Source organism: Podarcis cretensis (genome assembly GCF_951804945.1).
Source record: "Podarcis cretensis genome assembly, chromosome: 4".
NCBI lineage: Eukaryota > Metazoa > Chordata > Lepidosauria > Squamata > Lacertidae > Podarcis > Podarcis cretensis.
Window position 1 is genome coordinate 71,396,034 of NC_137173.1, and position 11,880 is coordinate 71,407,913.

At 41.2% G+C, this 11,880-nt stretch overlaps 1 protein-coding gene across 6 annotated transcripts in view; it reads left to right on the plus strand.

The window, feature by feature from the left end:
• NLGN4X (neuroligin 4 X-linked) overlaps positions 1-11,103 on the plus strand; it is a 156,840-nt gene extending 145,737 nt beyond the window's left edge. For all 6 annotated transcript variants that reach the window (XM_079972602.1, XM_079972601.1, XM_079972606.1 and 3 more), the window contains one exon: positions 7,427-11,103. In XM_079972602.1, the coding sequence (XP_079828728.1) occupies positions 7,427-8,273 (847 nt within the window). In that variant the 3' untranslated portion in view covers positions 8,274-11,103. The remainder of the gene's footprint in view (positions 1-7,426) is intronic.
• The last annotated feature ends 777 nt before the right edge of the window (positions 11,104-11,880 follow it).

Sequence of the window (11,880 nt, forward strand, 5' to 3'; positions counted from 1 at the left end):
AGGTACCTCCTAAAGAAGACTGAATATCTAGACCAGTGTTTCCCAAACTTGGGTCTCCAGCTGTTTTTGGACTACAATTCCCATCATCCCTGACCCCTAGCTAACGCTTATCTAGACCCATTCCAATCTGGGTTCATAACTAGTTTGGGGACTGAAACTGCCATAGTCACCTCTGTCAGGAGAGGGGTGTGTGAATGCAAACCTGTTAGTCTTACTATACAGCTTTTAATACCATCCTCTTAGACCCCTCTACGGGAGATAAGTATTTGGGGTACTGTTTTGCAGTGGTTCCAATCTTCTCTCCAGAAATGGTTCCAGAAGGTAGCATTGGATAAGTGCTTCTTGGCCCCCTGGAACACTTCAACTATTGGTTGCTGCAGGGCACTATATTGTTTTCAGACCAATTTTAATATCTAGATTATGTTGTTGGGAGTCATTATTAGGAGTTTTGGAGCCAGATGTCATAAGTATGACGATGTCCTGAGCATGCCCAGCCCAAAAAGGACAAATGGTTGATAGTTTATATTCTTTATTGAGAAACCACACACATTACGGTATCTCAGAACATGAACATGACTAAGTAGATGGCATCTCTTCCCCAGGCTTGTGCTCTCGGCTGGACTGCTGGAGCAATGGCATGGCCATGCTTCCACCCTCATTTGATGCAGGCACACAAACAACCTGCAATTTCTTGTATTGCTGTGCCTGTCTCTCCAAGCCCATCCTGGTTCTGGAGTACAACGAGGAAGGTAATGGAGCAGATTCTACTGCCCCACTCTCAGACACTGTCTCTTCCTCTGCTTCTTCCTCTGCTCTTAGTTCAATCTGCCCTTCCTCTGGTCCCAGCTCCAGCCCCACATCCTGCACCTCCTCCCTCATATCCAACTGCACAGACTCTTCTCCTTCCTGCAGCCCTGGCTCCAGCTTCACAGTAGGCACAAAACTCCATATATCACTCTCCCTTTCCCCTGGATCAGCTTCCAGCCCCACAGCCTCAGCCACACACACCAGCAAGTCCTGCCAGCTGATGATATCCAACTCAATTTCTCTGTAACATCTGAATTGGGAATGGGTCTGAATGCAATAATGGGCTAGGTGAGGGCTAATCAACTGTCTGAATCCTAGCGGGTGAGTGCTTCCTGGATCTCAGAAGTCAGTATGTTGCGTGCCCGGGATGGGATCACACTCTCCCTGAAGGAGGAAATTCATAGCAAGCTTTGATCTGACTGCACACCAAGTGGAGGGCTATGTGCTTGCATTTCTCAGGGTCAGATAATGAGTGATAGCACCAATCAACTTTTGACCATCACTACTGCTAGTACAGCCCTTTTAGGGGTGTCAGATAAGAACAGCATACCGGTTGAATCGAGTGCATATTTCCATATACAGAATATGTGTGCAGAAGTCTGTTCCTGTATATGTGTCTCTTTAGCTGTACTGGAAGTTGTGCTCCTGGTATTGAAAGGATCCCTTCCTCATCATAGTTCCTGTTGCCCCCCCCCCCTATAGTATATTTAGCTTTCTCTGGTGTGCTGTCTCTAACATAGTGGTCATTGTCTGCTATGAGACTGAAATATGGTCACTTTCTCTCAAGCAGAGTCTTGAAAACTTAATGAGCTTGCAACCTGGAATGTTTAAGCAAGTATTCCAAAGGGGACTCAATATATATTTGTACTGTTTATGTTTGTAAGAAATAACTGGTGTAGCTGACTAGCCTCCCAGTAAAATCAGGAATACCTAGTCCCTCATGTTGTACACACACACACACAATCTGACATGTTTTCAATTCCTAAATAAGGAAGCAACTGTTGGGATACTGCCAGGGAGACAAAGGCCATCATGACCCCACATCGATTCCGGACAATCCATCAATCTCCTGTAGACACGCAGTATCATTCAATTAGCGACACGAGCTCCAGAAATAGCTTGCCACATTCTAGAGCTGATGCACGCTCTATCAGCAGATAATGCACAGCGAAAGATGCACACAGGAGAGCAGTATTTACAATTTTATTCAGCGTTGGTCAGAACAAAGAAAACAAGACTGCCTGCGTTGATGTCTCAGGCACAGAGAGAAAACGAAAGCATAGACACAACATAAACTTCCTGTGAACAGGAAATACGCAGACTCTGTGACTCACAAAACCTGCTCCCTTTTAAGGTGGAACAGAAATATCCTAACAGCAACATCCAGAATCTTACTTTACAATTAATACTTAGTGCATCATTTGGAGGTTCTGCACTATTCCTCTAACTGGCACAGACCTCAGACCTCCTATGCTTACAAACTGCACACTGTTTGATGGGCCCACTACAAGAACTAGGTTCTGAGGAGAGGGCAGTGCTGCAAAACCACTAAGTGTCAAAAGATATGACAGCAAAAGGCATTTTGTGTTCCAGCCTGTAACTGGAGCTAGCATATGAAATGTGACGAAGGGTAGTGGCTGTTGAAAGCGGGAAAACATTAGGAATCAAAAGCAGCTATTTACTGATGCGGTATTTCCAGTTCCGCCAGCTTTATTCTTCAGTGTGCTCACAGAAATGAGACTGAAATGCTTGCGTGCAATCCTCTCCAAACAGTACTGTTTAAAATGCCATTAAGTGAGCAGAGAAGGCACTGTATAAATGTTTGCGGCATACACTTTGATGTGCTACCCTCATCACTACATCTCAGATGGCTTTGTACATGATGGGTTAACTCCTTTTGCTTCTGTTTGGAAGCAAATTGGTAATTGCAAGCTTTCTCATAGGAGGGCATACCACTACTCTTCTTTCCAAGAGTTTTATTCCCACTTGTACCATTGGCAAGTGCATGCACACACATTATCATCATATACCTCATTGGTAGAGCATCTGCATAGCATGCAAAAGGTCTCAGAGCTGGAAAATATCCCAGGTGTGAAACTGGGCAGCCATTAACAGTCAGTGAATATAATACTGAGCTAGATGCTCCAGTCATCTGACTCAGTATAACTTGACAGCTTCCCATGTGTCTGTAGTGGAGAACTGCTTGAGAAGTCTCCCACCGACACACACAGCCAAAAGTACAAAGGCATTCACTTTAGATCTGGATGCACCGGAAACAAGCATAGGAAATGATAAAAGAATCAGCTCAAACACAGAAGATATACCCCATTTGCCTATTTGTTTGGATGGTCCGAGAGGGGCTGTTGCCCAGTGATAGAGTATAGTCATACCTTCGGGTTGCGAACGTGATCAGTGTGGAAGGCACGTTTGCAACCCACAGCGCTGTGTCTGCGCACACGCGTGATGCAATCTGGTGCTTCTGCGCATGTGCAAGCACCGAAACCTGGAAATAACCTGTTTTGGTACTTCTGGGTTTGGCCCGGTCTGCAACCTGAAAACTCGCAACCCAAGGTATGACTGTACTTGCTTTGTATGGAGGTGGCCCCAGGTATAATCCCTGAGTACTCTAGTTAGAGTTGGAAAAGACCTCTGTCCATGGTGCTGGAAAGTTGCTTCAAGTTTAGTGTAGACAGTACTGTGCTAGCTTAACAAACTTAGTCTGACTTAGTAAAGGGCAGCTTCTAGTATGCAGCAGGTCATGTAGTACAAACTTCACAGCATTCTGCAAAAACAGGGATTAAACATTAAAGGAAGCCTTTGCATACTAATGCACAGTTCCATGGCAATCAACAAAAGCTGTAGTGAGAGCAGGCAGTTAATTTTAAAGAAATGTTGTACATGTACTGAATCTTGCTGACATTTTGAACCAGAGAAGAATTTTTTTTTTTGGGGGGGGGGATAGCATTTGACTTCTAATGCAGCCAAGGATTACTAGCTGCAAAAGCTCACATTCCGAGCTAAGTGATATCAAACTTTTGTAACGTTTCTATATTACAGAAACATACCCCCCCCCCTTACCAGAAGGCTACATTTTCCTGTTACTCTCCCAAGATTGCTTGAATATTTTCCCACATGGATGATACTGAACTATAACCACTGCAAGCTATTTAATTTGATGCATTTCTTAAGACGGCATCCCTTACGTGGGGGTATACTTGTCAGAAAAAGTAAAAATTGAGGATGGTACTTGAGGATGGCACTTCGCCCCATCCTGTACCTTAGGAGCACATTTTATCTCTCCATTTCATTTCAAATTTCAGGTGGAATAAGAATCAACAAATTCCAGCTTCTTAGGTCTTAGCTTCTGCAGAATATGAGCATCAAAATGAATTAAAACAGGTTTTGACAATATTATCATTTGAGAGGTGGGATTGGTATTGTAGTACATAGATTAATGGTTTAAACAACCAGCATACCTTTCAAGATGCAAAATGCGTTGTCGTCATCATTTTTGGACTCTAGTGGATATTGGCATCTCATGTTTTGACATGAGTTCCTGGTCAAGTACCATATTGTCAAAATCATAGTTATTTAGGTCTACAGCTGGTTCTGTGCAGCTCCTGATCTAGCAAGTCTACTTTGAAGTGAAGTGAAGTCTACCTTAGCTGAATTGGGATCATATTATCCCACTGCTTACTCTTCAGGATTTACCAGATCTTCCCTTCCCTTCCCTTCCCTTCCCTTCCCTTCCCTTCCCTTCCCTTCCCTTCCCTTCCCTTCCCTTCCCTTCCCTTCCCTTCCCTTCCCTTCCCTTCCCTTCCCTTCCCTTCCCTTCCCTTCCCTTCCCTTCCCTTCCCTTCCCTATTTGTAAAACAACTAATACTGTGGCATTCTTTACAAACAAAATTAATAAGTTTTGCCGAAGATGTTGAAGTCCTGCAGAATGGCAACAATAGTGTTTTAAACATGGATATTGCAACATAAGGTTTGCTAATAATATTAAAAATAATAATGCAGTATCAAATTATTTCCTTAGAACTAAGCACACAATACGCAAAATTCATAAATTATATAAGCTAATGTTCTCCCCACATTGGGCTATTCAGAAGTTTTAATGCTGCATTGAATGGCAAGAGAATTTCCCTTTCGTTAAAAATAGTAATAATGAAAAGCTAATTCTGTCAAAGGAACAGAAGGATATTATTAAGCTTAAATAATACTTTTGCCTGCTGTAATAACCAGCAGCTCTGTTTGAACAATGAAGGAACCTTTGGAGCATTTAATTGTGCTTATGGATATTTTGAATATATTTTGAAAAGTTGTAGCATTCTGCGAAAAGCAATACTGTAATGCTCGTTTCTAAAATAAATGAATGTAACATGTTTGGAAATAAAAATGAGAAACCTTGGTGTAATGCATTCTGCACTCTGGAGCAATATTGAAAAAGCACTAATTCGTCAAACAGAACCTGAGGAAAAAATGTAGCTTGTAACAAAAGATAGAATGCTGAGCTCAGCCATTGCAGTGCAACAAAGATATTCACATATTTGTCTTATTTCGGGGAAAGAATACATAACTGCTGTTGAAGCATGAAGCAAGGCTCCGTATCTCATAAATATTATTCCCCCACCATTTCTGTTTTGAAAGCAATGTGAGTCCTTTGTTGCAGTGTCTAATAAGGATGCCTAATAATCAGAGTAATGATAATCACTCTGATGCAACAAGACGATCTCTCGGTGTGGAAACAGATTTCCACCCATGGACCTTTCCTTCTGTATGCATAAAAAGGCTACTGGCAAGAAATGGGCATTGATTGCCCATGGGTGAGCAGGCAGTGCTTTCCCTTCCCCCTGGTGCAACTGATGATCAAAGCTGACAGCAATGGCTATCTGGGTGAAACAGAGATTGCTCACTGCAGCATGCCTTCCTGTGTTTGTAGTTCCTTGATATGCACTGGCCATGTGCAGCAAAACACTGGGAACCTGCTGCATTCTCCCAGCTGTCTTTGTCACTGATTAGGCTGTTAGCAGAACTTGCAAGAGCCCATGTGGTGTAGTGGTTAAAGTACTGGACTAAGACCTGGCAGACCAGGGTTCAAATCCCCACTCTGTCACGAAGCTCAATGGGTGACCTTGGGCCAATCACAGCATCTCAGCCTAACCTACCTCACAGGGATGTTGTGGGAATTAAATGTATACCACCTTGAGCTTCTTAGAGAGAAAAAAGTACAATATGAATGCATAAATAAATAAATGCTCGCTTAGATTTTCTTCACTATTTCAATTACCCACATTTCTGTAATGCTGTTTGTTCATGGTTATGGATGAGTCCCTTCCAACTCATCCAGAACATTATTCAGACTTTTCTAGTGTCCACACTTAATATTTAACAACAGGGAAAAAAGCTGTAGGGACTTTTTAAGCATATAACTTGAACACTCAAAAACCACAATTTCCTGGCACTCACTTGCCCTCCATGCCACCTTCTCCTATTACTATGTAGGTATGTGGGGAGTAAAAAATGGCAGAAGTCTCCTTTGGAGGAAAGGATGTAGTTCAGGCCCTAGGTTTAATCCCTGGTATCTCCAGGTAGGGCTGAGAAAGACTCCTGCTGGAGAACCAGTGGTATCCAGTATTTGCAATATGAGCCACAGGGACCAGTGGTCTGGCCCACAATAAGGCAGCTTCTTATATTGTGGAAAGAAAAATCTTCATGGGGTCTCCCCTTGGTTGCACATGCCTCACAGAAGGTAGTTTTCCTTCTGAAATTCTTAGTCAAGTTTCATAACTCCTAGCAAGGAATGATGTTCTGCATGTAATTTTCAGCTGATAATGCATTTGAAGGGAGTGATCTCTGCTGTTTCACCCTCTCCACATTTTCCCATGGTAACACCTATTACTTGTGGGAGGTGGTCATGTTTTTGGAGGATAAGGGAGAAACAGAAGCATGGGGTTGGATCTGATTTGAAAAGGAGGAACCTGTTCAGGCTGGCGGGGGCAGTACTTTCTGCATAGTTCTAGTTAGAAGTGCATTGGGAAGGGAATTCAGTACAAAGGCTTAGGAGTAAAACAAATCAGATCACAATTTTGCTATCCCGTTTGCGAGAAGTGAAATCAGAAGAGCACCTATATAAGCCAATTTGCCATTTTATAGTGTTTGTCCAAATCACCCCTTTTGAAGAAACAGTCTGATCTAAACATAATACAGAAAACTAGCTCTGATTATATATATGAACTTGAAGAACCAAAACCTGGCATCAATATCCTGAAATAAACATTGTTAAAGCTTGTAGTAGTATATCCGAGCATGTAATTATTTTCCAGGTTTGGGACTGCTTTGTAATTGTTAAGTTGTGGGTGAACATATCAGACGACACAGCGATTCTTCAAACAGCTCTTGTTTATTCACAGGCCAGAACAGAACTGAACTGAAGGGTTCAGTAAGCCGGTTTATATAGAGCTCCAGTACAATGTAGCTGTAACAATTTTCTAAAACTATCCAATCACTGAACGTCACTTTTGATCTCTTATTTGCATAACTATCTACAGTATCCCCCTGCTGGCCCAGGGTGAGAACTTCAGTACATAACAGTAATATTGTTTTGTTTGTATATTTACAGGGATCCGAACCAACCTGTTCCCCAGGATACAAAGTTTATCCACACGAAACCCAATCGTTTTGAAGAAGTAGCCTGGTCTAAATATAATCCAAAGGACCAACTTTATTTACACATTGGCTTGAAACCCAGAGTCCGGGATCACTACCGAGCAACGAAAGTTGCTTTCTGGCTAGAACTTGTTCCACATTTACACAACCTGAATGAAATATTCCAGTATGTCTCCACAACAACAAAGGTGCCGCCTCCTGATATGACATCATTCCCTTACGTCACTAGGCGTTCTCCTGGCGGGAAGTTCACCACCAAGCGCCCACTGATGACACCGAGCAACAATCCGAAGCATTCGAAAGACACACAGAAAACGTCTCCAGATGATGCAAGTGTTCTGATAGAAAACAAGAGAGATTATTCCACAGAGCTGAGTGTTACCATTGCCGTAGGGGCATCTCTGTTATTCCTCAACATATTAGCATTTGCCGCGTTGTACTATAAAAAAGACAAGCGACGTCATGAGACGCACAGACGCCCCAGTCCACAGCGGAACACCACCAACGATATCGCCCACATACAGAATGAAGAGATAATGTCATTGCAGATGAAGCAGCTGGAGCACGATCACGAGTGTGAGTCACTACAGGCACACGACACCCTGAGACTCACCTGTCCACCTGATTATACCCTCACTCTTAGAAGATCTCCAGATGACATTCCACTCATGACGCCCAACACCATAACCATGATTCCAAACACATTAACAGGAATGCAGCCTTTGCATACTTTCAACACTTTCAGCGGAGGACAAAACAGTACTAATTTGCCCCATGGACATTCCACCACTAGGGTATAGCTCTGTTATTCGCCCCACCCCATGCCACCCGGAAGATTAAAAATAAGGAAAAAAAGGGGGGAAAGCAAAGAAAATAAATCATACTCTCCATCAAGCAACTTGCCTAAACAAAACAAAAAGATATAGAGAAAGAGAGAAAGGCAGACACAATTTTCTTACAGATCCTTTTCATAGGAACTCTGATATTCTATTAAAAAAAAAAGATCACCTTCTCAAACCCTGTGAAATGTGAAATGTGTACATTGCTATTAGGATACTGCTTTAATATCTCAACCACTCTGATTGAAAGTTAAGAGTTGAGGCCTGAAGAGAATGACTTAGAAAGGATATGTATTGAGTGTAACAAACAGAAGCAGAAACTTCTGGAAACACAGAGCCAGTGACTGTACAGTTTTTTAATAAATAAAATTTTAAAAAAATGTTCTATATGTGCCATACCATGAATGGCCCTTGTTATACAAAAGACATCACCATGGGCTTTTACCCATCATAAGAAGCTGTAATCCAGAATGGGGAAATAAGATTTTATTATTAAAAAAAAATAGGACTGACTATGCAGTAAATACGTATAGTTCTGTGCAAAGAGATGACTTGCCAGCCTGAACTATATTTAAGAAACTTTGTAAAAAAAAAATGTACATAGCTGTGAGTTTTAAAAAGAAGAAGCTTTTATTGGTGTTTTCAGTTTGAAAAGAGCTTTTAGAAAGATTGTGCTTTCAGTTGTGATCTATGTGTATAAACATTAATCATACCACCTCTGTTTCCTCCCAGACCAAAAGGAGGGTTTTCTTCTTAATTACTAGTGGTAAACCAACACATGAGGGTTTCTTTTTTTCTCCCTAATGTTTCATTTCTAGGAGAACATGATGTCATGCCGAGGATACAGACGACTGTGTGGCCTGCCAGATTTTCTTTTACAGGTTACACACATGCATGTTAAGGCGTTCATAGATAGGAAACAGTTGGGTTTGTTTTCCTAAAAATATATAAATATATAAATATATAAATCCTTTTTTTCCTTTCCTTTCCTATTTTTGTGTTAGCCTTCATATACCGCAACACAGAGAAACAGATTTGAAGAATTACAAAAAAGCTTGTTAAAATTGAGCTATGAGTCCATATTTTTTGTTTTGTTTTTATTTCTTTTGGGTATCCGCTATGCCATGAATCGTTGCTTTCCAAATTGTGAGTGCCCTGATGCATATTAAGAAGGCCTGCCTCTCTGGCCAGTCTTTTTCTGAGGAAGATTAGTTCTGCCTGCACCAGCTGTCTGCAGAAGAGGTTGATCTGAGAAGCAACTGCTCTGCTATTTTGAACAAGGGAAACACATGAAGTGGAAGATGGGAAAGAAATAGTTTCTATTTACTGTTCGTTTAATAAAGTATGAGGGAAGATCTGGACGGAACAGTCTATAAAGAGCTTTTGTCCCAGTAGTAATTTGTAACCAAGCCCACAGTCTTTTGTTGCACCACAGAAAGGATGGATGGCCTGGAGAGCTAGAAGAAAACCATATCAAATGTACAATAGGTGAGTCGCCTTGAAGAAGCTAGATCATTTTACTGTGCAAAAGCATCAAACCTTTTTCTTAATTCCTCGCTCTATTTCCGTTAACAGGGGAGTTTGGTATGAAAGGCAGCTGTTCCAACAAGATACTTGGCACCTCTGTATAAAGTTTTTAAAAAATATCAACTGTTATAAAGGTAGAATTGAGTTATTAATAAGTGAAGAATGGTTTATATTTTGTCTTTAGAAAACTGAAGTTAAAGTTGGTAACCAAAGATATTTGAACAGAGTTGCTCTGCACATGATCATATCTTTCCCAGGATGTATATTGTATTTTTTATTTCCCTGTGTTAAAAAGGGCACAACGCTGTATTATCATCCCCAGATAATCATATCTGACACAAGATGCCTTCTGCCTTTAGACTAGACAGCTTGCAACATACTAACTTACAGCTACTTTGACATCTTCTCATCTAGCTGTGTTATAGGCGCAGCTCCATACTGTTTCTGGCAAAGAAAGCAGGTCCTGACATTGAGAATCGCAAAAAGTGGATTGGCAATCCAGCAAATTGACTACTGTGGCCCATACTGAAGTCTTGTTGGAAATTGAAAACTTGTATATGCTTTCTGCTTCTTGGTGAGGGTTTACATGAGCTTAGAGCTCGGTTTGTCACGCAGTATTAAATGGGGATGCAGGAAAAAAACAATTGCCTTCCATGATCTTTACTGTAATCTTAATTAAAGCTGGGCCTATTCTATGCCATTCTCACAATTGACGCATTGCCTCCACTAAGACACAACAGTTCTTCACGACTTGTGGGATTAAAGAGAAAGGGATGTGATGGCATCTTAGTTGGGTATGTTTGTTATGTGAATTATGGTATTTGTTTAGTATTTCCAGTTGTCTTCTGCTAGCAACATGTACAGTACTGTGTCAGGCTTGTGACATTTGGGTAAAACCGTCTCTGTAAGTGAATGATTTTAGCTTTTAAAAACAATGACAATGACGTCACTTTAATAATCTAATACGTCTGGACAGATGTATGATTTATAAATGGAAATTTTTAGGCTCTTCATAGGATTCTATAATAATAACAACAAAGTATACTTTAAAAAAAAACTATAAAAGGAAAGAAAAAAGAACTTTCCCAGGCTTTTCTTCTTGACCTTAAGAGGCACGCAGGGTTTCTTTTTATTATTGTTTCTGCATTTTTCTTTTCTTTTTTGGTTCTGCCTTAAGTAAGGATAGAAGATATATATGGCTGGACACATATGTATAAACTTTTCAGCAGCATTTTTAATAATAAAATATCACAGTATTTTCTAATGCTTTGTGCAAAGAATTATGTGTTTATCCTTTTTGTAAAGAAAACAATCATTTTAAAAACCTGACACCTGTACTTAAGCTCTCCGGTCTCCATAGAGGCTTGTCATGTATGGCAGCGGGTTCAACTGGTATGTTGGATTTGGGTTCATATTATAATTAGCATTGCTGTAAGCCTATTGCCAAGGGAAATCCATGCCTGATGATGAAGTACCAAACAGCAAGTACTATTGCATATGAATTCCATCACTTTTCTGAAGCTGTTGTTGGTGCCAAATGGAAATGAAATGCTTGAACAGCAACATGTGCCCAAATTTTCATAATTAGCAATCAGTCCAATGAGGGTGGAGTGATGTCTTGTCTAGTTTTGTTTCTGAAGTTGACCCGTACAGTCTGCAACTCAAGTTTAAGAACATATGAAGGTGCCTTATATTGTATTAGACTGTTGGTATCTAGCTCAATATCATTTAAACTACATCTCAATAGCATCTCCAGAGTTTCAGGCTGGGGTCTTTCCCTAGCCCATTAGCAGCCCATATGACAGTGTCATTGGGACGTTCCAAACAGACCATGTCATTGGTGCTTACCTGAGGGGGGGCAAGAGGGGGGAGTTGGGTGCTGCCCCACACAGCACTGAGCTCCCTGCACCTTGCCCTGCCCCATCTCCTACTGGTAAGCACCAGTGAAATGCTGTGTTCAGAAGCTAGGAGAGCAGTGATGCCCTACCTACGCCACCACACAGCCTGCCACAGTCCTGGCCCTATCTGGAAATGCCACAGA